The sequence below is a fragment of the Plecotus auritus genome (assembly GCF_963455305.1).
Source record: "Plecotus auritus genome assembly, chromosome: 7".
Classification (NCBI taxonomy): Eukaryota; Metazoa; Chordata; class Mammalia; order Chiroptera; family Vespertilionidae; genus Plecotus; species Plecotus auritus.
The window spans coordinates 69978948-70006272 of record NC_137774.1 but is presented as its reverse complement, the minus strand read 5'-3'; the positions used below and the strand labels follow the sequence as shown (position 1 = coordinate 70006272).

At 59.2% G+C, this 27325-nt stretch overlaps 1 protein-coding gene across 4 annotated transcripts in view; it reads right to left on the bottom strand.

The window, feature by feature from the left end:
- CACNA1H (calcium voltage-gated channel subunit alpha1 H) overlaps positions 1-27325 on the bottom strand; it is a 62730-nt gene that overhangs the window by 15594 nt on the left and 19811 nt on the right. For 3 of the 4 annotated variants that reach the window (XM_080681016.1, XM_080681017.1, XM_080681018.1), the window contains exons 3-12: positions 9257-9369; positions 9004-9137; positions 8513-8610; positions 7179-7338; positions 6504-6822; positions 6217-6309; positions 4460-5249; positions 2825-3267; positions 1170-1321; positions 185-370 (exon numbers count right to left, since the gene is read on the bottom strand). In XM_080681016.1, the coding sequence (XP_080537142.1) occupies positions 185-370; positions 1170-1321; positions 2825-3267; positions 4460-5249; positions 6217-6309; positions 6504-6822; positions 7179-7338; positions 8513-8610; positions 9004-9137; positions 9257-9369 (2488 nt within the window). Of the gene's footprint in view, positions 1-184; positions 371-1169; positions 1322-2824; positions 3268-4459; positions 5327-6216; positions 6310-6503; positions 6823-7178; positions 7339-8512; positions 8611-9003; positions 9138-9256; positions 9370-27325 lie in introns of those variants that run through there. The other variant, XM_080681019.1, reaches the window with a different exon arrangement.

Below are 27325 nucleotides of genomic sequence, written 5' to 3'. Positions count from 1 at the left end.
CAGCTGTGAGCCCACGAGAACAGAGCCCAGCCGGGTCTCATGTGACTCACACCTGCACATGGAAGGCATCCAGCAACTGAGCTTCTGCAGAACCTTTGAGGCTTCTGCTGCCCCAAAGCCAGGAGCACAAGGCCAGTGCAGCAGGGAGGGCTCCTCCTCGGGGGGGGGGGGGGGGGGAACCCACCTGAAGATGAAGATGAAGAGCATGAGCAGCATGCAGAAGGTGGCCACGTTGTCCATGGTCTTCATGAGCACCACCAGCTGGCGCCGCAGCGCCGGCATGAAGCGCACCAGCTTCAGCACCCGCAGCAGCCGGAAGGTCCGCAGCACCGACAGGCCACCGTCCGCCTGCCCGATGATCTCCCAGACGCTGTGGGCCAGGCCAAGGGTCAGGAGGTGCCATTCTCTGACTGCAGATCCCTGCACCCACCCTGACTCGCAACTTCCTCTTCCCGGAAGCAGGAATGCCGGGGAGCCACCATGGCCTGCACTCAACCCCACGTTGAATAGCAGGTCTGGCTGCATCAAGGTGCCCAGAGGGGCTGAGGGACCGTGGCAACATCTCTGAAGACAATGAACTAGCTGCCATCCCTGGCTCTGGCCCTGACAGAAGCTGCTCAACCGAGGGCTTTCCCATCCTGCACCTTCCACAGCCATGCCTGGCTCGTCTGTTCTTGCTCAACCCCCGCCCCCCCCTCCTAAAGTGGGGACCCCTTGACTCCCGAGGGCCTCATTTCCTCCTGGGGAGAAACTTTCCCCAGAGTCTCCCGCTCCTTTCTGTGTGGACTTTGCTGCAGCAGACAATGCAGAGGAGGCTGGCTTTCTCGCAGGCTGAGCCCTAACAGAGGCCAGGCAGGAGGCCGAAGAACCCTGAGCACTCACTCTATCCCTGAAAGGAATAGCGCCAATAGATTCTAGAAACACAAGTCTGACATGCAGCTGACCTAAGTGTGTGTACCCCACAGTACCTGCAGGAAGGGACTCTACTGAGCGTCCCCGTGGCCCACCAGAGCGTCCCTGTGGCCCGTCAGTGTCCCTGTGGCCTGCCAGAGCATCCCCGTAGCCCGCCAGAAAACACTGCCAGCAGTGCCTCTCCCTTTGACTGGGGCTCTGCTCTGACACTGGAGCCTCCAGAAACCCTGTGGCCTCAGTGGGAAATGGGGACCCACCTGATGACCACGATGATGCCGTCGAAGATGTTGTAGGGGTTCTGGATATAGCCCAGCGGGCCACAGGCCAGCAGCTTCAGCAGCATCTCCAGGGCGAACATGCTGGTGAACACGATGTTGCTGATCTCCAGGGCGTTGGTCAGCTCATCCGGCTGTGGGCAGCAGCAGGACCATCAGGGAAGGGTCACTGCCCCCAAGACGGGGAGCAGTTAAGGCTACATCAAGGGGCCACAGGCCCAGACGCTACAGCAGGCATCTTAGGAACCTATCGGCTGCTGTCTGAAGGAGGCAGCTGGGCCCCAGGGATAGCCTCTCCAGCTGGACCCTGGCCCATCCGGCCTTCCCTCTGTCACTGTCTCTGGCTTGGCCCCCTGGCCCTTCCTGACCTTCCCACCAGATTGTCTGTGCATTAGGGCTCTGAAGACTCCCAGGGAACAGGGCCTGGAGTGCCTGTGCCAGGGTTCAGGGTGGGTGTGGGGGTGTTTGGGGCATAGACAGTAAAAGTAAGGGTGCTTGTGAAAGCTGGCCCGGTCTCTGGAGCCCTTACAAACCCTTACTTGTTGGCAGAGGCCCCAGAGGCCCACTGTACTGGGGACATTCTATCCTGTGTGTGTACACCAGCATGTGTGTACACCTGTGCTAGTGTAAATGCTTACATGTGTGTGCATGTATCTGTACATGTGCCTGTGCATGTACCAGTGACCTGCTTGTGTCTGAATGCCTGAAAATGTGCTACATGTGTGGTAGATGTGCACATGGTTACACGTCTGTATACATGTTCACATCTGTATGCGTAAGCCTTGCATATGTGTATCTGTGGACCTGTAGGATTATGTACCTGTGTGTGTATTGTGTGCACATGTGGCGGAGGCTCCTCCATGCAGGGGTCCCTCAAAGCCCACTGCTACCCCTGGCCTGGATCTCACCCTCACAAAAAGTGCCTCCCGCCTGGGCCTGCTTACAGCTGACACCTCTAGGATTTCCCCTAAATTGCTCCAGGATGAAAGAATATGGCTTACGTGACTTGAAGGGACCAATGGGTAGGAGATGAGGAAGTCGATTTGGTCATTAAAAGTAAACGGACCTTGGTCCTGAGAGGACACCATCTCCTGCCAAACCTGCTTCCGCCCCCCGCCCGTCCGGTGTGGCCCTGTCCTGGGCCAGTGTGCAGGGTCAACTGGGGGGCTGGGCACCCCACAATTCCTCCTCCTGGGGCCATTCCACATCCCCACCTATTCTGGTCACCAAGAGGCACCCCATTGGGTGCTGCCGGTGGGTCTGGCTCAGGTAAGGGGGGCCTCTCTGCAAGAACTGGGCCAGGGGTACCTTCCTGAGAAGAGCCACCAGATGACCTGGTAAGCACCCTCAGCTCCCTCTGCCTCTGGGTCTGGCTGGTCTCCACCCCCACCCCAGATGAGAGTGACTCCAGGCAGGAGCCACGGTGTCTGTGTGCACCACTCAGCAGAGACCCAGCCCAAGGAGGAGAGGTGGGCATTTGTTGAGTAACTGATAAACATCATCTGTCCCCCAACCTCCACAGCCCTAATGTGGGTCCCCAAGAGGCTAAGATCTCGAGACACACAAGGAACGTGCTCCCCAGGGGTCATGACAACAGTCGCGACTCACCGAGGGCAGGTATCCCTGCACCCACCCACCTGCTCGTGGTACTCAATGCCCATGCTCAGGGTGTTGGTGAGGATGGCCATCATGATGCCGCGGTTGAAGTACTTGCTGTCCACAATCCTGCGCAGTTTGCCACTGACGGTAGCCCACACGTGGCCAAGCCCACCAGGCTTGTCAGAGGCCACCCGCTGCTGTGTTCGCCTCCGCACACCGCCCTGGGCTGGTGTGTCTGCCCCTGGGGCCGGCTGCATGGGGTCGCGGTGGTCCCCATGCCGCACATCCTGTGTGAACTCATAGACCACGTTGCCATCTGAGTCTCCACTCTCGGAGTCGCTGAACTCAAACTCTGGGTCTCCCAGGGCACTAGCGCAGTACGGACAGTCCTTCAGCTCGCAGGTCAGCGTGCCCGCCTGGGGGCTGGGCAGGGGGCAGGGCACACTCAGGCCTGACAGGCGGCTGGGGGCCTGGCCCAGTCCTGAGGGGTGAAGGGCATAGGCAGGGTCAGGTCACTCAGTGGTGACACCTGGGGTGGGCTCACACCCACACCGAGGCTGTTGTAGGGTGAACGTGCACACCTGGGCAGACTCATACTCAGGAACACACACTTCCCTGGAACACTCAGGTGCACACCTGGGAACACACACATACACCTGGGCACATTCATGCACACCCTGGACAGGTGTGCTCTGCTCTCACACAGGGGCAGGGACACAGAGGGGCAGAGAAGCTCAGCTGTCCTACAGCCACATCATCCAGAAATGTAACGTGAGCTTTTTAGCAGCCATGTTAAAGGTGAAATTAACTTCAACGTTGCATGTCATCTAACACATCGGCCATCATCGCTCCCACACAAGCCAGACGTGAGAATGACGGGAGAGCACTGAGCACCGTTTCCTCATGCTCAGCTCCCAGGACCCAGGTACACTCCGCACCCAAAGCTGTGGCCTGGACTCATTACTACTCGGGCCCACGAGGCCGGGGCCACCTGATGGGTAGTGCAGGGCTAGAAGCATGGGCGCTGCGACATGCTGGCTCTCACAGCCCGGGCACCGCGCACGAGGGCACACACAATGATCCCACCCTCACCCCTCCCTGCTCCAGGTGCACTGTGGTCTACACACTTGCATGCACCACATGGGAGGTCCTTATCATCTGCATGGGACCCCGCGTCTCTCCTTCGACCACCCATCCGAGGTGGGGAGGTGGGTGAAGCAGAGGTGCCAGGTGGGCATCTGCCCCCCCAACTCTTAGGGGCACTGTAACCTGCACTCCTCCTCACCCCCCTGCCTGTCTCCCTACCCGGAAGTGGGGCTGACCACTCCTCAGGAGAAGCTGCCAAGCTGTGAACATGGGTAGACGGTCCCTCTTGGGGCGAGGTGGAGGCAATACTCTGCCACCTTCAGAATTCTCATCCCTATGGTAAATGCTCATGGTCCACTGAGCCACTGGCTGCTTGGGGATACCACGGGTGGACAAAGGGGGTGCCCTCTCTCCCCTCCTCGCTATGTCAGGATGTGAGGTGCCAAAGCCCCTCCCCTCTTTCAGGGCGTGCACACACACAAAGCAGGGCTCATGAGGATGCCCAGGGCCTCCCTGGAGGGCACAGAGGTGGGGACCACATCCCTGGGCCCCATTCACTCTCATCAGGGCGAGGGTGAGGTCCTTACCATGTTCCCCAACCAAATGCTGGATCTTCTCATAGGGGTCGTGGCTGCTCAGGCTGAGGGAGCTGTGCCCTCCGGCTCCTGGTGGCCTGCTGGCCCGCTTCCCTTTGGCCCTGGGGCTGGTGCCTCCTTTGCCACTACCAGGTGCTGAGGGCAGGATGGTGGGGTAATTCATGGTGCCCAGCCCCATGGCCAGCTTGAGGCTGGTGGCGGTGGCCGCAGCTTGTACCACCTGGGCCCTCTCCTGCGGCCCTTCCACGTGGCAGTCTGCATGGTACACGCTGTGCACTGACTCGGCATCTAGTGGCCCGGGGCTGGGCGAGGGTGGTGAGGGCAGCGCTCTAGCCCGTACCAGACTGGTGTCTCTGGTGCCCTGCTCAGGGCTGGGCCGGCGTGGGCTGCTGTGGCTGAAGTGGTAGTGGTGGTGGTGGTGGTGGTGGTGGTGGTAGACCAGATGGTGAATGGAGGCTGCACGCCTGCTTGCCCGCCGCGGCTGGTGCCCGAGGCCCTGGCCGTGTAGGGCGCTGCTGGGGTCCACCTTCTTGCACCAGCGGCTCTGCCAGCGCGCACAGAGGCGCAGGCTGCGCCGCTTGACCTTGCGGCAGATGTGGCCCACGTACTTGAGCAGCTCCTCGTAGCAGCTGCCTGGCTCCGAGAAGCTGGCCAGCGTGCTGTCGTCCGACAGGTAGCGGGCGCGCTGCTCCCGCATCAGCTGGTTCTCCCGCTGCTTCGTCTCTGAGAACTGCGTAGCGATCACCACCAGGCACAAGTTGATCATGAAGAAGGAGCCCACCTGTGGCGGGCGGGCGGTGTTGAGCCTTCCGACAGCCCGTCCAGAGCCTCGCTCACCAGGCTGTGTGCCCCAGGGAACTGGGGAAGAGGGGACACGGACACCCATCTGCCCCGGAGGCCAGGCAGTGGCTGTGGTTTCTATATAACAGTGAGTCGCCGATGAGAGACATGCTGAGGCCTACTGTGTGTCACCCATTCCAGGGGCCAGGAGTGTGGCCAGTGGGGCGCCCCACGATGGGTGGGGTCCCTCTGACTCGATGCTGCGCCAGCATCTGGAACAGGCGGTTCACAGTAGGTGCTTCTCATCTCTTTGTGGACAGATGGAGGACACATGGGAGACCCTCCTCCTCAGGTCTGTCCCACCCTGCCCTTTCCAGCGGGCCGTCCTCTGTGACATGGTCACCGTGTGAAACTCTCCCCTGCTCATGACAATTATCGGAGACATCTGCCTATTGTGTTCACCACTGGGTCCTCGCAGACCCCGCCCGGATCACGTGAGGGACACACCTGGGGCCACGCGCACTGCGGAAGGCCCTGCCTGGGAGCTCGTGTACACGGGGCAGAGGCCCGATTCTTCTGCAACCTTCAGACAGAACCTGACCGTGGAGAGCCTGGGGCACTACCTGAGGGCTCCTGGAGGTGGGCTCTCCCTCCCACCCACACTGGCTTCTGTCCTCCCGCACCTCCACTTCCTCCCACTGGGGACTGCGCAGAAGCCCTGGGTCTCTGCTGCCCCACCTTATACCTCCGCCAATGCCGGGCCCCACGAGGGACAGCAAAGGCTGGATGGTGTATGCTGGCGGCATACGGAGGCTCACGAATGGACCCTGGGGCCAGGACGACACCCACTAAGGAGCTCTGGATATGAGATTAGCTGTCACCACCCAGAGGCACCTCTACCCTCTGACACCCACAGCTGTGAAAGTCCTGCCCAGCCAACCAGGACACGCCCCACGCCCTGTACTCACGATGATGAGCAGAATGAAGTAGATGAAGTTGTAGAAGGAGTGGGCATCCATGACGTAGTACATGATGTCCACCCAGCCCTCCAGCGTGATCACCTGTGGGGGGGCAGGTGGCTGGACACTCAGATGGCCCTGGGAGGGCGGCAGGCCTGTGTTCCCTTAGGGTCCGGCTGTGGGGCTGGGAGGGCAAGAAAGCCCTGCCTAGGCACCCCCTCCCCATGGCATGCTCAGCACCCAACATGGTGGGGAAACCAAGGCCACCAGCCACGCAGTCTTGAGCCAGTGCCCACCTGGAAGATGGCGATCCAGGCGTAGCCAATGTTGTCGAAGTTGATGGCGCCGTTGTGGGGGTTGGAGTCGCCGGAGCGGCAGATGTTGTAGTACTGGTTCCAGTTGATGCAGGCATTGTGGCTGGTGCTGCCCGTGCCCTCGGCCTGCAGCTGCCCGTAGGCCTCCCAGCCCAGTGTGCACTCCACGCGCAGCTCACGGCGGCTGGGGATGTGCGAGCACTTCTGCATGCCGTTGTCTCGGCGCGAGGAGCAGATGAAGGGGTTCTCGTCACCCTCCTCCGTCTGGTAGTATGGCCGCAGGAAGGTGAGGTTGTTGTTCCTGGGGGCAGGCGGCCCGGTGAGGGGCATGGGGACAGAGAGAGGGACAGGGAGAGGGAGGGGGAGGGGTAGACAATGGGAGATACAAAGAAACAATGAGAGAAGGGGGGTGAGCAAATAGATACAAAGAAAGACAAACAGGAAATGAGAGACAGTAACAGACATAAAAACAAAGGTAAGAGATACAGAGACCCGGAACCAAAACCCCAGGTCCAAGCTGGAGGTCCTCCAGGAAGGGTGTGCCCCTGGGGGCAGTGCCAAGGCACCTGCTGGGGGTGGGGCTGGGGAGGTGCCTCTGTGGGCAAGTGGCTTGGAAGAGCCTTTTGGGGCACAACTTGCTGGGGGTGGGGCTCGCACCTGACGAAGGCGCTGTCCAGGAAGCAGCGGTTGCGCAGTAGGCCGGCCCAGAGCTGAACGCCCACGATGCCGAAGATGAAGAAGACGAAGAAGCAGAGCAGGAGCACGTTCCCCAACATGGGCAGCGTGTCCAGCAGCAGTGTGACCAGGATGCGCATGCCTGTGGGGGGCAAGCAGGCATCAGCACAGGGACCTATGGAGGGACCCGACCCCCAGCCCTTCTGAGGCCTCCCACTGTTCACCATGGTAGTAGGCTCTGCCGGGACGGCACCTGCCCCCACACGTCCAGCAGGCCCCGAGGGACAATGACGCCTCTGGGTCAGGCCCACATCAAGGGGAGCAAGGCTGCTGGCCAGGACCGTGCCCCATGCAGGCCCCAGGACCGGCCATCAGTCCAGGGGCCCCAGCTCTGTCACGGGAACAGCAGCCTTGGAGACCCCCAGCAACTTGGGCTTGGTCTGCCTACGCGCTTGGGAGCCTAGGGGTCTGGCCGCTGGCACAGGGTTGGAGAGCAGTCTTTCCATCCCTCTGGGAATCACGATGGTCAGAGCCCCGCACTGGGAAGAGGCCAGTGGTGGGGTTCCCACAGCACAACCCTGACCCACCTGCCCTTGGGTGGAGTGGCCACCCCAGGGGTGGTAGTAACGCCCTGTGGGTATGTGGCTTCCTAGGGAGGGCTGCAGGACAAGTCCTAATGACCAGGGCTGGGGTGCCAAGGCCACCAGGTAGCCAGCGAGGCTGTGTACACAGCTACATGGTACACACAGACCTCCCTCCCCCCAACATATACACACACAACCTGACAGTCACATGGGCACTGCCCCCTGAATTCAGCCACAGCACTGAACACTGTGAAGACAGAAAAACCCCAAACCATCCCCATTGGGGCAGATGACCAGGGAGGACAGGCCATCTTCCCAGCACACAGCTGCGGAACTTCCCAGCAGCTTCTTCACACGTCCCTGAAGGACCACGGGCCTCTGGCAGAGCTCGACCGTGAGAACCACAGAAATGGGCCAGAAAACGAAGCCACCAGGCCTGCAGCACGCCTCCCCCAGCATCATCCTCAATGCTGTGCAGATGGGAAGTCAGGACCCCCATGGCCGGCCACCACCCCCCGATGTGGCCCAGGGCTGCCCTGCCCTTCCCAGAACCACCGTGGCAAATGCTCAGGGCCCAGAGGCCTTCCTCCCCCAATGCTGGGGCCAGAACGTCCAGAACCCAAACTGGCACTGTGGCATCTGGTTCTGTGTTCCCGTAGGCCCCGCAGAGCTCTCAGCAGAGCGGGCAAGACATAAAGGCCTGCCCCAGGTTGGGGAGGGGTGGTCACTTACTGGGCACGCGGTTGATGGCGCGGAGGGGCCGCAGCACCCGTACCGTTCGGATGGCTGAGAGGCTCACGTTGTGTCCGTCCAGGGAGTACTCCAACATGCTGGGGGAGGGCAGAGGGAGGGAGGTTCAGGTGGTGAGCAGGTGACCACACGCTGGAGAGCTGGTCCCCAAGCCATGCACCCAACCAGGCTGGACCCTGAGGCAGGAGGAGCACGACTCTGAATCACCACTGGGCACTCCTTGCCCTCCTGGGCACCCCTGGCGCAGGGATCCCCAGGACAGGTGCCATCTCTGGCAGAGGCCCCACTGGCTTCGCACCTCCAACCAGGCTGCACCCGGACCCCTCCAGAGAGCACCTGCTTCATCCCTCTTCCTGGAGGACCCGAGGACCCGTAGGGCCTGAGGGGTGGGGTTCCCGGCCAGGCATGGTCAGGCCAGGGGCCACTTCAGGCCCTGGCTTAGCAGAGCTGAGTGTGGGCAGAGGGAGCTATACCCCGCCATGACGATGAAGAAGTCCAGCCTGTTCCACGTGTCGCCCAGGTAGCACTTCTGCCCGAACAGCCCCAGGGCTACCATCTTGATGACCATCTCCACCGCGAAGAAGGCGAAGATGAAGTCGTCGAAGGCCTGGTGGGAGGGGGGTCTGAGAGCGGGACCTGCACTCTCCACACCCAGGGATGGGGTGTCCCTAAGGGTCATTCATGGCAAGTGGGTCAGCCCAGCCCCCGCCTGCCCAGGGCCCCCACCTCCAGGATGATGCAGCGCTCCGAGCGGCACTTGACGTCCTCGCAAGGCCGGAACATGCCCAGGGTGACGCAGTTGAGCATGATGACCAGCATGCTGACGTGCTCGAACCACGTGGGGGCAGGCAACTGGGTTAAGGGTCAATGAAGGAGGCTGGTAGATAGCCACGAGGAAGCAGCGGGGAGCTGGACCCCAGGACCTGCCCCCCACCACTGCCAGGGTGCCAAGCCCTCCACACCCCTGCACCCGCCCCATCATCTGTGTGTTAAGGGACAGAGCCCTGACACCAGTCTCAAATACCACTGTTAACCCCTGTGCACAGAGGAGAAACTGAGGCACAGACTAGGACTCTAGATGGAAGCTGGAGACCACCTGCTGCCCCTCCACCAGGTTTCTCCCAACTAAACAGGTCACACACACAGGTGAGCATCTCACAGGCGCTGCCCAACCTAGACTCCAGCAAGTGCTGTGATGCCCTCAGAGTGAGCGGGGCCTCAGAGCCCCCTCTCCATGGCCCTGCACCGCCATGTGACTCCAGCAGGTGGAGAAGGAGGATGTGAGTTTTGGGGCAGTGCAGTGACTGGGCCTGGAGGATCTGCAGCCCTACTGTGTGTTTGGATAAAGGGTGATGGGAAGTGGATGAAGACCAAAGGAGGGAGAACATCCCCTATATCCTCCTGAGAGCAAAAGCTACCTTGGAGGGCCACGTCCAGGAGCACCTTCTTGCTGACAGGAGGGCATCCAGCCCAGGGCAGGGCCTGAGGGTGCTAAGCCAGCAGCAGGTGCTGCATCCCAGGTACTGTGTATACCCAGCACAGGTGCCTCAGCCACCCTGTGGGGTGGCAGGCCCTTGGGTACAAGAGCAAGAGGCCACCCCGGACCTGTGAGAACTCTGCTCATTCAGGGAGTGGCCACCAGGTGGCACCATGGCTTCATGCAGGCCTTGGTGTGGGGCGGTCCACTCAGTGGCTGCCTAGGGCAGGATTGCACCCCACACCTGCACCAGTTCGTTCAGCAGGAATTGGGGAGCCCTGTGGCAGGCCAGCCATGTCAGGTATGAGGGAAGGGCCACCAGGGTGGGGGGGCCAGGGCTATGTGTGGGGTCCCTAGCTGGATGGGGTCGCTAGGGGAATTCTGTGGACACAGGCAGTTACCCTTTATGGCTGGGCGGGCCCAGGGCTTCGGGGGAACTCCTGTATCCCCCAGGCCATCCACAGGTCAGGATCCCCTCCCACCGGGAGCCACACCCACTCTAAGGTGGGCTTGCCAGCCTTCCCTGCTCAGGCTAGAGAGCAAGAGCCCAGTCTACGGAGAAGCTGGGGCAGGGTGCACAGGAGCTTGGAAAACACCACTTGTCAGCAGATAGCTCTGGGAAATCCGAGGCTGAGGCCCTGCAGCCCCCACCCTGCCTGGCCTATGGGGGCTGCACTGGGGTGACAGCTGCAGCACGACCTTCAAATCGGTGCCTTTCTGTTCCCCTCCCCACGTTCCCTTGGTGGTATGTCTCATGGATCAAGGAGGTGACCAAGGCAGCAGGACCCCTGCCTGGCACATAGCTGTGCTCCATAAGGTAGCCCTGAGCACCCACCCTGTGCCTAGCTATGTGGTGGCACTAGGGCCGGGGCTCCATGCAGCCCCACCTTTGAGGGGCTCCAATCCCATGGTGACAAACTGGCAAGGGCTGTGCTGTGATGGAATCATGGAGGGGACAGGGTCTGTGGAGGCTCTGGGCCCCTATATTTACAGGTGGATGGGCTCAGTGACGAGAAGCAGAAGGTCACACCCTGTGTACCCCTCCTTTGTGGGACTCTGGAAGCCAGTCTCGACCCTTCTCCCCCCAGCCTCTGGGACAGGGTGGGGGTAGGGCAACAGTTGATGTTGGCAGGCCCTGGCCCACAGCATGATGTGCAGCGTGGCACAGAGCCACCAATGTAATTACACGTTCCCACCGAGAGCGCCATAATTACACTTAATGGGTTCAGCAGTAACAAGTGCCTTTGCTGTGATTTGGCTGTGGAAAAACAGAAATTGGTGTCCTGCTAGGGCAGCACGGAGGGCCCCGTGGGAACTGGCTGAGAGGTCTAGCAGGGGGACTGCACAGTCAGGGCCGGCAGACTAGCCCGGGAGGCCAGCCTGCTGTGTGTGTGTCTGTGGGTGGGGTTGGGGAAGAGGAGAGCGCTGCCATGTCAGGTATGAGGGAAGGGCCACCAAATACCCATGTCACACCTGTGCGCCAGAATGGCTCTATCTTGAATCTTGAGGAACCCATGAGGCCGACACTGTGCAGTTCCACAGCACAGACTGGGGGCTTGGGTGACTCACCTGAGGGGCCCAAGGGCCCCAGGCTGTGTCATGGGATGCTGAGCCCACACATGGGAGCTGGTCCTTGAGGACCGGACAAGGATGGAAGGGGCAGATACAAGAAGTGACTGATCCGGGGGATTCTTGCAGGGACCAGTTCTGGACCCTGGAGCTGGTGTTGGGTAGAGCTGAGGAGTCCCCAATAGTGTGTCCGGAGCTGGTCTGGGCCAGGGCCCATGAGGGGCTACTCAGGTCAGGGGGTAGGAAGCCCCACTCCCCAGCAGGAACTACAACCCAGGACCCTGGCAACTTGCAAAGACAGCCAGCTTGGAGTCCCCGGGTCTACATCTTCTCAGACCTCTGACAAGCAAAGCTCCCACTGTGCCTCCCTGCCCGAGGCACACCCTGAGAGCTCGGGACAACCAACCATGGTGACAGTGACCCAGGACCCCGCAGGGAGGCCATGAACACAGGCTCATCTGAGAAGCGGAGACACCACCACAGTGGCTGGGAGAACCAACCCAGTCAGCACACCGCAGGCACCCAGAACATTCTCCATCCATCCCTGCAAGCACTCACCCTTTTGGGGCTTATCCTTAAGATACACCCCTACCCCTCTCCCCCCATCACCCCAAACACATGTCTGGGAGGGATAAGACCCCAGGGTCCTGCGCTTGGGCCCTGAGACCCTACCTTGGTCTGTGTGAAGGTGCACACGCCTGTACTTGACTCTTGAGAGAAACGCCATGGAGCCACCCTGCCCTTCCTGCTTTGGGGACAGCCAGCCCAGGGAGGGCTCCATCAGTCTCCTGTGTGCACACGAGGCCAACCTCCACACGTCACAGCCGCCCCCTCGGCACGCCTTGGTGGGTGGCTGAGGACATGCAGTGCCAACTGGACACTCATCACATGAAGCCCAGTGACTTACAGAAGCTTAATTACACAGATGGATTTTCTGGGTTTTAATTTTAAAAAATCCTTTAGGTTTTGAACCAAGTGTTGCAAATTAGAATCAATTTCTACTGTGCGTCCAAAAAAGCCAGGCTGACGCATGGTCAGGAGGCAGAGGCTGTGCTGGCCTGGGGAGGGGGTCCTCCAGCTGCCTGGGTCCTGGCTGCAAGAGGGGCCGTGGGCCTGGGTCCACAGCTGAGTGGGCCTGGGTCCACAGCTGAGTGGGCCTGGGTCCACAGCTGAGTCTCTCCCAGGGACTGTGCAGCCAGGGAGGCTCTGCCCTAGCCTGGAAGCCTCAAGAATGGCAGTGAGGCCCTGACCCAAGTTCCCTGTCTACCCTGGGCCCAGCTCCTTAGACCTGGGACCTCGCTGATAATCCCTTTTGCAAACAGAGGTGAGGGAGACTACAGGGACCTCCCCCAGCCAAACAGGCCCCTGGTTTACAGCTTGGCAGGGAGGGGCCTGGAGTAACTCTCCCCAGGGGAAGTGCTACCTCTCAAACCATGGCTCCAAAGTACCCCAAATAACCCACCCCACACACAATGACAGGCCGCCTCAGCCAGGAGGATGTTGCTCAGGGGGCAGGTCAGGCAGTGGTCGCTGTCCATGGTGCTGAAGTGGCCCTGTGCTGGGCATGCTCTGGTCTGGGAAGGGGCACCGCTCACCCAGGCTTTAATGGAAACCATCCCATCAATAGCCCTTTCTCATTCCTGGACTCCCAGCTGGCTAAGAAAAGCACATCAAAGGCCTTTCTGAAGATGGCGCTGGCTCACGAATGCCTTCTTGAGCATGTGCACGAGGAGGTCCTAGGGCTTGCCTTGTTGCGTGCAAAGCCCACACTGGTCATTACCTGGTGGAAATGTCCAGGAAGTGGGGGCAAAGCTTGGGGCTGCTGGGAGCATGCGTGGAAGCCAGAAGAAGGGGCTTGTGGCCGCTCAGGGCATGTTAGGTGCTGTCAGCCCCTCACCAGCAACAGCAGGGGAACCTGACATGGGCTCTCACCAATGACAGTGGCCTCCAGGGTCCTGGAACAGGGCAGGGGTGCCCAGGGAGGCCTGCATGGTGCAGGACAGTGTGGACCAAAGGGTGGTCCTCACCCCTGAATCAAATCCTCACTGTTAACAGGCAGCATCCCCCATGCCTGCCCAGAACCAGCGGTTTCTCACACTACCCGGCTCTGAGTTGGGGAAGAGAGATACTAAGAAACACATCCAAATTCTCTTCTGTAAAGTGTCCAGTAGGCTCCAAGCCCCCCTTCTTGTCCCTTATCTTGACAAATACCACCCTGCCCTTCCATGATGGCCCCAAACACATGGAAGGAGGAGACATGGCATTTTTCCCACACTGAGGATATTGGGTGGCAGGCTGGCTGTTTGCAGGACAAAGGTCAGGACAAGGGAGATCCTTTCATCTGCAGGACACAGACAGGTAAGCGGGCATCCCGCACTAAGATACGGTTCCAACCTCAGGGCCACAGACAAAACAGGGAACATAGTGGTGCAAGGGCTGTGATCCCCAGGCATGGCTGCTGCCTGGCCCCCATGGTAAGAGCGGGCTGTGTAGGTGCAAGGCCCACAGACCAGCTCTCTGCCAGGCTGTCATGAGATCACGCAGCCACTCTGGGTCAGGTAGGAGGAGAAGGTATCAGCTGCCCAACCCTGCCTACACTGCCTGCCGCTACCCCCAGAGCAATCTGCTCAGCCAGCTAAGCTCCATTAGGCAGAATCTACAACAGCCTGATGTGAACTCCCTGAGCCCCTTTGGGCACCAGGGCATGCAATAGGAAGAAGGGGGAGTGCAGGGAGGGGCAGCCCAGAGCCTGTCACTCAGGACTCCCCAACCAGGCCACATTGGCTCCTGCCAGGATCGCTGTAGTCTTTCCAACTCCCTGTACCTACAGCAGCCCCTACCCTTCCTCACTCCACTGCCAGAGCCTCCTGGCTGGGCACCCCCCTCCCCGCCCTTCTCCCCCCCCAACCCCCGCACCGCCAAGAGAGGTGGCTCTAGGCCAGTGGTTTCCATCGTGGGGAACATGCTCCACAGGGGGGCAATTTGAGAATGAGTTATTAACAGTGAATATACAGTCTATAAATATATATTGTGACATATTTATGCATTTCAGTTCTTTATTATGTTTTGAGACTATTTGCTATTTTTTCATATCACTTCATATTATTATGTTTTTAATAATTTCTTAGTGATTTCCTCCTCAGTACTTCAACTATCCTTTCATTCTTTTATTTTTCTCTGTCATGGATGTCATGTTCTTTGGAAGCTTGTTTAGACCAAGTTAATGGCCTTTTAGGCTTCCTCCATGTGAATAGGTATTCACTTTTGGAATAATAAGAATTATATGTCCGGGGGGGGGGGCATCAGGATTCTAGAGATGCTTAGGTGGGGCGTGGCCAAGAAAAGATTGGGAACCACTGTTCTAGGCCAGTGGTCAGCAAACTCATTAGTCAACAGAGCCAAATATCAACAGTACAACAATTGAAATTTCTTTTGAGAGCCAAATTTTTTAAACTTAAACTTCTTCTAACACCACTTCTTCAAAATAGACTCGCCCAGGCCGTGGTATTTTGTGGAAGAGCCACACTCAAGGGGCCAAAGAGCCGCATGTGGCTCGTGAGCCGCAGTTTGCCGACCACGGCTCTAGGCCATCTCTACCAGGCAGACAGAGGGCCTCGGGCTGGTGAGCGCAGGGACACTGACAACGTGTGGGGCTACAATCACAGAGACTAGCCTCCAACCATGATCAGACTCAGGATCTTAGGTCTTCCCATATGGTGTGGACAAGTGGCCCGACCGGCAGAGAGGTATGAGGACAAGCGGCAAAGGATGGATGTCCAGTAGGTCCAGGGTATCCATACTCATGCACGCCTGCTCCCAGCCACACCGTGGGGGCCTGAGGCCTCAGCACCTGGGCCAAATGCTCCCTGCTTAGCGTGAACTCAGGTGGGCAAAACCCTCCTTGCCTCACTGCTCTGTATGGGGGGCCTGCCACCCCCCTGCCTGCATGCCCATATGCCTGCCATCATTTCCCCCACCCCTTTCATTCTCAGGGGCATTCAATCTTGCTTTTTCAATTTGCTTGAGAGGAAAAACATGTTTACTCATGGGAGAAAGCCCATCCTGCAGAAATAAATGACCCTGGGCCACTGGAGAGGGAACATGAACTGAGCCCACACAGGTGAGAGGGTCAACAGGGCTAGAGCGAGAAGGACAGCTTCCGGGGCCCAAAAATGTACCCCACCAGAGACCAAGGTGGTTGCAGACTCAGGGGCTCAGTGGGCAGCACTCAGTGGAGGGACTCCGAGAACTAGCCCCTTCTCAGAAAGCAGAACAGCTTCCTGAACCCCCACTCTGCTGGCCCCAGTCTACACACATGTCCACTGAGAACCAGGGCAATTCCAGGGAATCGATGAGGCTCCAGGACCAGCCACCTAAGTCCCCCTGGCCAGGGCGCAGGCCCAGTGAGCCAGGCAGCACCGTTCGTTACCTTGTAAGGTTAAAAAATGTCAGAATGTGTCTATTGCCAGGTGTGTGAGGCCACAGAGCACAAGGCAGCTAGAAAGGAGGCGGCAGCGCTGCCTGTATCAGCACAGAAACGCATCCTGGAGGATGAAGTGGAAGGGCCAGTGGTGGGAGAACAGGGGACCCCACTGGTGAAAAGCCTCATTCGGAACAACGCCTCTCTAGAACATGTTAACATAGGTGAGCACAAGGTATAGGGAAGTTCTGGAAGACGCCCCTCAAATAGGAAGAACCATGGCTCGTTGTGGGGAGGGGGTGAGATAGGGGCTCAGGGAGGGAGTGGATTCAGATTGCTCCCCCCACCTCTGCTGTCTGGGTGTCCCCACAGTGTAGCTGTGCGTTGCTTGTGCAGTTACAAAAGTGAGGGGTCAGAAAGCCCAGCTGTGTGGTCTGCGTAACTCGTGAAATAAGTGGGGTGGGGGAAGGGTCCCCTGCCTAATGGGCTCCCCTAGCACGTGGGGGCTCCCTACCCACCCAGAGCAGGCATACTTAGCTCCTTGCTGTGGAGCAGCAGGCCCAGCGCCTCAGCTGGTGACCCAGCGCTTCCAAGTTGCCACGGCAACAGACTCATACCAGCCTCTTCCCTTGGCCAGGCATCTGAACAGGGAGCTGAGACATACACCGCTGACGAGGGGGTTCTCCCGGACCAGCCTCACCCCTGCAGGGATCCTGAAGGAGGCCTGGCGGTGCACACCCAGACCCGGAACTGGGGCTCTGTGACGGTTCCCACCTTCTTGCAGGCTTTTCTGAGCACCTCCAGGGAGCCAGCCTCAAGAAGGCAGACAGGATGGGTGACATCTGAGCTGGGCAGCAGGGCCAACTTGGGTGCATGCCACCTTCTAGGCGATGTGCTCCCCAGCACACCCTGGGAGCCTCCAGCATCCCAGAGCCCTCCTGGTGGCCTCTTGACAACCAGCCTTGGGTGATGCTGTTTGAAATCTGCCTCCTACGGGTGGGTCCAGATGCCCGGGACGGGTGGGGTCCAGCAGCAGAGAGTCCAGTGCCGCCCCCCAGACCTCAATGGCCACCAGCCAGGGTGAGGGGCTCAGGAGTGTGACAAGCAGCTGTGCTGCAGCTAATTCTTAGCAGGCAGGGCTGAGTCTAACCAACGGGGAGCCAGGCTCTCTGCGCCTTCAAAGGTGAAGCCATAGCTGCAGGCAGGGTGCCGAGGTCATGCCACTTGGCATCCACCCTCTGACCCCAGAGTCAGGTGTGGTCCCCCAGCAGGTCCCAGGCTCCAGCCCTGCACTCCAGGGCCTCGCAGGCCTCACCTCTCCTGCAAATGATGCCCAAAGACTTCGGGACTCAGCCCTGGCCGGAACCTCAGGTAGGGTTCTTTTTGCTCCTGGTCTCAGGGACCCAGCCTGTGTGGCAACCTGGGGCGGTGGGGGCGGGGGTGTGGTTCCCCATCCTTGAGACACTGAAAACCCATTTTGGGCAGAGGGTGTGGACCCTGCCTACTCCCTGTGGGGTGGGTTATCACCCATTCCCCACTGCCTGCCTCCATCTTGTCACCAGGGAGTCCAGGAAGAGCCCTCTGAGGCCTTAACACTTCTGCCTCAGTCTGAGGGAGCTGGCCCCCCTTGAAGCACTAGCACAGCCCCCAGATTAGATGGGCCTTCCCCAATGGCTGGGGACAATTATTCCATAGAGCTCTTGGTTAATTAATTAGTGAGTTAATTAATTAATTATGCTCCAATTGCATTGATGGGGTCCAGCCCAGGGCAGGATGTTCAGATGCAGATCTTGGGGCTGCTGGGCAGTGGCCTAAAACATCCTCACCCACCTTCTAGGCTCCAGCATTCCCGTTAGGTGGAAATGACCCACAGCCTCGGTTGCCCCCTCACAGGCCCACAGGCGGTTGGTGATGATGCCTATGTAGCCGGGACCAGGGGGTTGAAACAAGGGGGTCCTGTATGGCGGAGGAAACCCCAATGTAACTGTGCCAGGCCCACGGGACCCCCTGGAGCTGGAAGGAGCCACGCAAGGGGGCACAGTCATTTCTGTAGCTACCCCCTCGGCTGCAGTCCAGCTGTCTCATTTGGGGGTATGGAGATAGGCCACTGCCTGCAGGAACATGGGAGAGGGCCTCTGCCTCCAGATGGCCACACCAACCCCCCTCTAACACAGGGGGCCCCAATCCAGGGCCCTGGGGGAAAGCAGGCATCTGTCTCCCAAGGCCTCAGGACAAAGCCAGCCACCTGGACCCTCAGCCTACTGTGCCACCCAAGATCTGCCATGGCCCCAGGGAGCCCCCGCCTCATGAGTGACAGAAATCTCATCCAACAGCTTGTGCGAGTGGACAGTGCACTCAGAGCTCCCACAGCAGGCCCTGAGTGCATCCTCAATCCCGATGCCCAGACGGGCACTCAGTCAGGTCTCCCAAGCAAGCCTCTGAGGGCAGGGGTAGGAGGCCACTATTGAAGGAAGTTTCTCTTCTTCCCTGAAGCTGTTGCCATGACGACAAGATGCTGACTACTGAGGAGGACCTGGCGTAGCCCGCAGCCTGGGAGGACAGAAGAGGGGCTCTGGAAGGGGGATCCCCTAGCCCAGTGGTCGGCAAACTGCGGCTCGCGAGCCACATGTGGCTCGTGAGCCGTGGTTTGCCGCTCTGTTGACTAATGAGTTTGCTGACCACTGCCCTAGCCCACCCTCCTCACTCCTCACTGAGAGCTCATAGGCGGAGAATCCCTGAGGCTCAGGCCCCTGCCAACCTGCCCTTCGGGAAGCCATCACCACAGGGCTTTAACTGAGGGAGAGGGCGGGGCCCAGAGGATTACCTTAGTGTTTGAGAAAGAAGGGAACCAGAGGGGGACGGGTGTGTGTGTGTGTGTGTGTGTGTGTGTGTGTGCAGAGATTAGAGAAGGGCGGGTGTCAGCTGGTCGGGCTGCAAGTAGGTTACTTTGAAGTTAGAAATTAAATGGCCCTGTTGGGGGTCACTAGGAGCCCCACCAACACACACATACAGACTCTGCACAGGGAAATCCCTGATCTCTGAGGGCAGCTCCATGCTGCCTCTTCATCCGTACGTGTGGGGACAGATGACTGCCAGGCCCCAGCAGGCTGCTCATGCCCCTCTGATCCACATGCCTGCCACCTGTTTTAGGATGCCCTGACACTGTGGGGTACAGCAGGGCCGTGGCCTACCCATGGTCATGACGGATGGGGGCAGCCGAGAGGGGTCCCCACCTGCACCAGTGTACACCCCACTGGCCTTTACCAGACTGTTCCCTCTGCTGTGAACCCCAACTCCCTCCCAGCTTTCCCTCTGGCCGAACTCCTGCGGTGGGGAGCCCTTCTCCCCATTCAGCCCGACCCACCATGGCCTGGGCCTGCATGACTCACATTCGCTCTCACACTCGCTCAGCTGGCCAGGGTGGGGAGCCAGCCGGCCAAACATGGAGCTGTTTGTTCTCCCCGGTGGCTCAGGGTCACGTGGGAGGAGTTGGGGGGGGGGGCTGGGCTGCCCCTGGGAGAGCACCTCCCCTGGGAGCAGAGGGGCCACATACCACAGGAGACACCCAGCTCATCGCCCTACCAGTGGATGACTCCACTGCCAGAACAGCCTTTCTCCTGGACCAAAGTGCATGTTCTGAGAGCTTCTCCCTGTGCCTGACCCCGGCCTACACTGGACCCCCTCCCCAGACCCCACTTGGGAGTCCAGGCCCTCAGAACAGAGGGGCACTGCACACCTCTGGGTGGGCAGGACCTGGGTCTCTGGCTTCCCACAGCTCGGGGCTAGGCCCGGGGGCTGAGGCCTGCCTCTGGCCCAGCAGAGCCTGACACCTGGACACTGCCCCTGCCCCACTCCGCCTATGCAATTACTGAGGCCTGGCGGTGGTGTCTGTGCCCATCTGCCACAGGAGGGAGGGGATGAGGCAGGCAGCCCTCTTGCCTCAAGCAGGTAGGGCCCAGTAGTGGCAGGCGCATAGCACACGGAATCCAGAGCAAGCCTGTGTCCATGGCAAGCACGTGCACTGGGCACTAGAGAGCGGCATCTGGGTGTGTGTGCACTGCCTGTTCTGGCATGCCTTGCACACTCCACACACATGCCACTGAGCAGGACTGTCTGTGCGTGTGCACACACTCACCCATATACAACAGACACAATCTCACGACGCACTATCACACATGCACATACACGTGCTCACACACACACTAAGGTGCGCACCTTCAAAGCGTTGACCTTAAGAGGGGCTGGAGGTCGGCTTTACTCAGGAAGGAGATCCCCACCCCCAGGACTAAACGAAATACTCAGACACCATGGAGCCGAGCATATGCCCACAGCTCCCCCTAACTGCACAGCTTTAAAGACCACGCTAATTAGGAAGAGTGCTAATGTCTCTGCTTAGCTCTTAATAAAGATCTTGATTTGAGGTTTTTTTCAAGGCACAACTGAGTGGAAAAGTGCCCTGTCTCTACCTCCAGTCACCATGCCTACACAGTCTGGCTCTGCAGCCCACAGAGCCTCATGGAGCCCTTGCCAGCCACTTGGTGGTGGCATGCACAAGTGCTTTGGCCTGAAAGTGGGGCCGGCCCCCAGCGCTGTGTCTCTCCCACATTTCCAGGCTCCCCTTATGTAGCTCCATGTCATGGCTCTGGCTTGGTTCCTGCTGGGAGCGGAGGGCTGAGGGCTCAGACCGCTCCTAGGGCAGGGTCTGGGAGAAGAAAGCTCAGAAGGAACTGGCCTTACCAGGTGAGGCCTCCTTCCCAGCCACACCCCTGGCCATCTTGGATCCCCTTGGGGGGGGGGAGGGGGGCTCTGCACACCCCCACCAGACCCTAGAAGGGAAAGGCGTGGGCAGAGGGCACAGAGCCAGGAGGGGCCCCTGGGAAAGATGACCGCCTGCCCATGGGGACAGGCCTGCAGGGCCTGCTCCAGGCAGGAATTCTTCAGGCCAGAAATAACTGCCTCAGAGCCACTGCACAGCTGCCCGGAGCCTGAATTAGCGACCCCAGGGGACTGGACGCTTCTTCCATGGGAACGAGGCTTGTAGCGCCCCACTGTTGGCCCAACCCCAGAAAAGGGGGCCCAGGGCCTGCAAGCATCTGGCTGAAGGAGGCTCCTACCTGCACGAGAACAGGGTGAGCCACCTGGCTGGGAGCTGGGAAGTGGAGGCAGGGCATCTGCAGGCCTAGGGTACAGCACCTGGGACATGTCCTCCTTGTTCCAGGCTTGGCCTCCCTTGCTCAAGAGGGAAACCAAGGCAGCCGAGTCCCTCCCTCCTGCCTCTGCTGGTGACCCTCACGGTCTCATCCTTTGTGTTAAGAGCCAGCTCACAGCTGGTATGCACAGCGACTGTGGTGGAGACATGCACTCCATGTGGACCTATACCTCTGCACACACAGGAGCACGGCTTACCCTGGCATGCAGGTACACATGGCCCTCACCCCATACCGGCCACTCCCTGCAAATCCTGGCTTCCCCACAAGCCCTGCCTGTCAACCAGGTGTTTATTAAAAAGAAAGGACAGGCCCCCTCTTGGCCGGCCAGCTCTCCCATGGCACAAGGACACCGCCTTCAGCCCCCACCCCAAGGGCCGGTTCAGCCAGGGCCTCCTTCTGTGGTGGGAGGACAGGGGAATGGCCCCAGAGCCTCAAGGCCAAGGTCAGAGACCCCAGAATTCAGCCCCCACCCACAGATAAAACCAGACACCCTCCCCACTGGCTCCCAGGCACCTTCCCCCGACATTCGACATTCAGTGCTCAAGAATTCCTAGGGTATTGGATAAAAACACAGCCCCCTCCCACTGTGGCGGGGACAGCCAGCGGTGGGCACAGGGCATGGTGTTTTATATCCCAAGCAGGTTTAGGGAGCAGTGTGTCAGAAGAGGGTTGAACCTCTCTCCAGCCTTGGAGGCGGGGGCGGGGGGGGGGTGCCAAGGGTCCTCCACAGCTGGGCCCACTTGGTCATCCGCTTGCCACCACTAATCAGGAATCACTGTCACACCAGGCCCCACACATAGCAGTGTCCTCACTGGACAGGGATGAGCCCCTCTGCAGGATGCTCCAGCAGGGCCCTAGGCTGGGCAGAGGCCACACCCATGTGGACAGCACCCAAACCTTCCAGACGAGTCCTATCACTGGGAGTTAAGGGGGTCCCTGACCTACAGACCAGCCCCAGTGGGCTGCTGAAGTACCAATGCCTGGACAGACACGGAACACAGGTGCTGCCTAACAAGATCCCCACCAGGGGAGTGACACCGCCCCCCCCCGGCCCCCCCCCCCCCGCGCCTGGTTTATAAAAAACTTCCCCGTGGGACTTGGCCTGAGTGGAGCCATGGAGCCAGGCAGGGCTGACTGGAGAACCCAGCATCCTGGGATGACATGATGGGGGTGATGCATGGGGGCTGGTGGGGAACCAGGCAGGGCACCAGGAAGTCGCAGTCAGAAGATAACTTCAGTGCAAAATCACCCCCAACAGAACCTGGGGGTTGAGGGAGGCTGTGGTAGGAGAGGCCATGGGAGGAATTACCGGGCTTTCAGCTGAGACTTGGGAGTACCCAGCCATGGCCTGGGGCGGAGGAGGGGTGGGGGTTGACAGCAGGAGCCAGGGAAGGCCCAGTGGTCAGCAAACTCATTAGTCAACAGAGCCAAATATCAACAGTACAATGATTGAAATTTCTTTTGAGAGCCAAATTTTTTAAACTTAAACTTCTTCTAACGCCACTTCTTCAAAATAGACTCGCCCAGGCCGTGGTATTTTGTGGAAGAGCCACACTCAAGGGGCCAAAGAGCTGCATGTTGCTCACGAGCCGCTGTTTGCTGACCACTGGCCTAGGCTGTGGGTGGGGGTTGGAGGCCAGATTCTGGCATCCTCTTTTATAGATGGACACACAGAAGCCCAGGGAGAAGAAAGCTCCTGGTCACACGCAGTAAGTTCAAGGCTCAGTGGAGTCTGCTATTGCACTGAGCATACCCCACACCCATGCTGCTTCCTCTGGGAAGGCCTGGGCAGCCTGCTCATTCCTCACCTGGAGCTGCTCCCCCAGCCCCATCACCACCCCCATTTGAGTCCTAAAGGCCCCTGGCCTTGGAGGCTGGGACACCAGGCATCTGCCCTAGGCCCTTCCTCCGCCAGCCGTGTTATTAATAGCAGTGACATTTAAAAAAGGCGGCCAGACCCTCAGAATGTCAACTTCAAAGTGAAAGGAGCCAGATTTGGGTTCAGTGTCCCACCCAGCACTGCTGCCCCCCACACCTGCAGCAACCCCCCCCTCCAGGGCCTGGTCCCCACACCCCAGCCCAGCCCCCAGACTTGACATTTACACAATGCCACTGCTGGTGTCCTCAGAGATCCTACCCAAAAGTAAGGGCGGACAGCCCTCTGCACAGAGGACGAAGATTCCCACAGCTCAGGGTCACATTCCGGCCTGGGCCACAGCGGGGAGCACACGCCCGACTTGAGGAATCCTGGAGCCAAGATGCAAAGGGCCCTGGAACCAGGCCCAGGGGACACTGGCTCCCTGCACCCTTCTGCCCATGCCACGGTCACCTGTCCTGCTTGGCCACCCCTGACGGGCCCTTCCCTCCCTCTCTCTCGGTCCCTCCTAGCCCTGTCTCCCATCCCTCTTGTTATGGGCTAAGTTGTGTCCCTTCCACATTCATACCTTAGAGTCCTAACCCCCAAGACCTCAGAATGTGACTGTATTTGGGGAAAGGGCCTTTAAAGAGATGATTAAGGTAAAGTGGGGCCACATGAATGGGCCCTAATTCAACGTGACTGCCGTCCTTATAAGAGGAGGAGATTAGGACAGATACAACTACCAACCACATGAGGACACGGGGGTGGGGGGTGGCATTTACACTAAAGGAGAGGCCTCAGGAGGAACCAGCCTTGCCCAAGCTGATACCGGCTGGGAGAAATAAACGTGCGCTGAACTTCCTGGCCTGTGGCACTTTGTTTGGGCAGCCCTGAGCCGACAAACACACTCCCCAAGGGTCACACCTCCCTGAGAGACCTTCCTGTCTGCTGGTCGGTTCTGGCTCACCCTCTGGCTGGAGATCCCTGACGGGAGTGGGGTGGATGGCCACCATGTCCCATCCCCACAGACTTCCAGAAGTTGGGGTGAAGAGACTTGGGGAGTGGCCAGGGGTGTCTGGCTGCCCAGAAAGGGAAACAACTGGACAATGGCAACTCTCCAATCAGGGTGGGTGTCTCCCTGGTCTCCTTCCAGCTCTTCTGTTCTCCTGGTGGATAAACTGAGGCTAAGGACTTGCCACCTGCCAGGTCACAGAGAACTCGAGCCTGGCCAGCCCGAGGACCTCAGTGGACATTCAACTTGGTACCCTTGTGCCCTGAACGCTCTGGGAATCCTCCTGGATAGGCAGACTCAGCCCCCACCGGCCCCAAAGGGGCCCTGCCCGGCCACAAAGGACACTCTTGGCCTCCCCAGCAGCAGCTGGGGTCCACTCTCTACTGTGTTGCAAAGTCCCACTGCCCTCCCTGGGGCCAAGGCTGTCTTTGCCACTTCCCAGATAAAGACCCAGCAGCTGGGGTCACACACAGAGGCAGGCTCCCTGTGCTGCCTGACGCTGGCCACCAATTCTGCAGGTAAAGGCCCCTGGACCCAAGCCCCTGACCCAGGTGGCCGTGCACAGCTGGGCTTCCAGAAGCCGCCAGTGCAGGCGGGCGGGGGCAGGTGCCATGTTTCCCCACAGGCCAGGTTCCTGGTGTTTCATCAGCAGGCAGGTTCAGCCCCAGAACCCCATGCCCCGGGACAAAAGAGGGAGTCCTTCAGACGGGTGACACCGGCTCCCCTCGGCGTTAATTAGAGCTCCGTGCAGCAGCATGCTCAACACCAACAGTCAGGGCGGCCCTGGCACAAACATTTCAAAAGACATAGTGTTTACGTTTAAGGGGCTGAAATTCTTTAAGCTGAGAACCCAGCGGAGCCATTATGCCAGCCAACTTGCAGAGAAGTCGAAAGCACTGCATGCAGAGACCACTGAACGAAGCACACCCACGTGACTGGAAATGGGGCAGTGGCCACAGGAACTCCAACCCCTGGGTGGCCACCAGGATGTCCCTGAATATTGCAGCCCCAGGCCAGGTGTAGACAGAGGATCTGGGAGCAGAGCCCAGGCGGTGATAATGGCTGAAAACCCAGACTCTGCCTGATAAAATCACTGGGGCACACTGGGCTGACGTGACCTCCCAAGTCCAGTCCCCCGATAAGCCTACCACCTGCAACACCCATTTACCTGCCTGCCTTGGGGACACCCCTATTCATCCCTCAAAACCCATACCAAGGACTCTTCCTCCAATAAGTTTCCTGAGCTAGCCCAGGAGTTCCTCTGCTCACTCATAGTCATTTACTGAGCAACTACTATGTATCAGGGACCACTCCAGGTCCCTTGGACACATATGAGTTGGCCTTCACAGAGCCGGGCAGAGGACAGTAACAAACAGGTGATGGGGTCCTGGCCTGAGCAGTGGTTAGTGTGTTGGCCTTCACACCAAAGGGTGTAGGTTCGATTCCCGGTCAAGGGCATGTACCTGGGTTGCAGATTCAATCCCTGGCCCTGGTCCGGGCATGTGTGTGGGGCAACCAATTGATGTGTGTCTCTCACATTGATGTTCCTCTCTCTCTCTCTCCCTCCCTCTCTCTCTAAAAATCTTTGGGAAAAATACACTCAGGTGAGGCTTAACAAAAACAAGCAAACAAAAGGGAATGGGTCCAGCAGTTACAAGTGCTAGCAAGGACATCAGTGCAGTGAGAGGTTATCTCGGGCCTGAACACCCCTCACACATTTCAGGCCTGAAAGGAAAGGGACCAGCCTCTTGGCTGCTGGGGCATCCAGCCTATGCCCAGGCCCTGCAATGAAAGCAGGGTGGGGGAATGACAGAGCAGCAGGGACGGGGGTCCTGTGACATGGCAGTCTTCCCAGTTACTGAGGCAACTCCCAGTCCCGGCTCCTCACCCCCTCACAGAATTGGACAATGAAGAGCAAGGGTCCTGTGGAGCCCCTTCCCAGCATAGCTGGGGCTTCGTGGTGCAACACAGAATGGCTCACGAGAGGCAGTCACAGACCTAATGGAGGATGAGGTGCCCTCCTGGGGCTCCTCAGAGCACTCCCTATTCACCCCTACACAGAAGGATGGACCCTCCAGGGAACTCTGCACACAGCCAGCTTTGCTTGGTAGGTACACAGTAGGACCTCTCTCTCAAATGGATCATGAAGACAGCAGGGTTGCACATTATGTGGGGCTGTGCACTTGGGTTGCTGCACACAGTAGGGCCTTAATGAAATCACTCAGCAGGACCTCAAAATATGTAGGGCTTGGGTTCAGTCCTGTGCACACAATAGGACCTCACATCCATCAGATGGGGGCTGTGGATGAAGGACTCTGCACAGTGGGCCCTCACCTTCTGAGTCATGAACCATGCTGAGCCTCATATGAAACAGATGTACACACACAGGCTATACACACAGTAGGCTCTTGGTCCCCACCTCCCACCACATAGCTGGTGGCCCAGCCTGGCTGATGAGGGTGGGTACCTCCCACCTGCTGCCTGGCCCCAGGCAGTCTCGCAGCCATGCCACACGGATTGGCCCATCCTGGCTCCCTTCCAGCCACCTGCACCTGAATCGATCCCCTAATAACTCAATCCATTAATGTTTGAGTAGAATTCTTGGAAACCAGCAGGAAAAGAATGGCTTCTGTGAATCGTCTGAGTCATTTTTTTAAACAATGGGGAGCCTCTCCCCTCCCCAGCACAGCGGCTGTCCACGCTCATTGCATCCAGGAAGGCACCAGGTGCACCTGCTGGGGTTGGGGGTGGGGAGGCCACAGCATACTGAACCCCACAGCCTGGCAGGGCACTACCTTCCCTCCAAGTGTCATGGAGCAACATCCCTCCTACCTGCAACCTGGCTACATAATGGCCTTTGCCCCTCAAGTCCAGTCTGGTTGGGGGCTCGGGCTCCCCACCTCAGGGGGGAATCTGCGTGTTGGCGTGCATCCTCCAGGAGGGACATATGCCTTCGGAGGGTCCAGCCCCAACCAAGGGTGAGCTCTGGGAGGGAATTGAGGCCAAAAGGAGTAAGAGGGGCCTGATGGGTGAGCCAGCAGGGCTCAGGGTGAGCCAGCCAGCCGTGGGCAAACTACGGCCCGCGGGCCGGATCCGGCCCGTTCGGCTGTTCTATCCGGCCCACGGAGCCGAAAGAGCGGAGGATTCTCTTGCTCTCCCCTCTGCTCCTTTACTTTGAATTTATATTAGTTCACACAAACACTCCATCCATGCTTTTGTTCCAGCCCTCCGGTCCAGTTTAAGAACCCA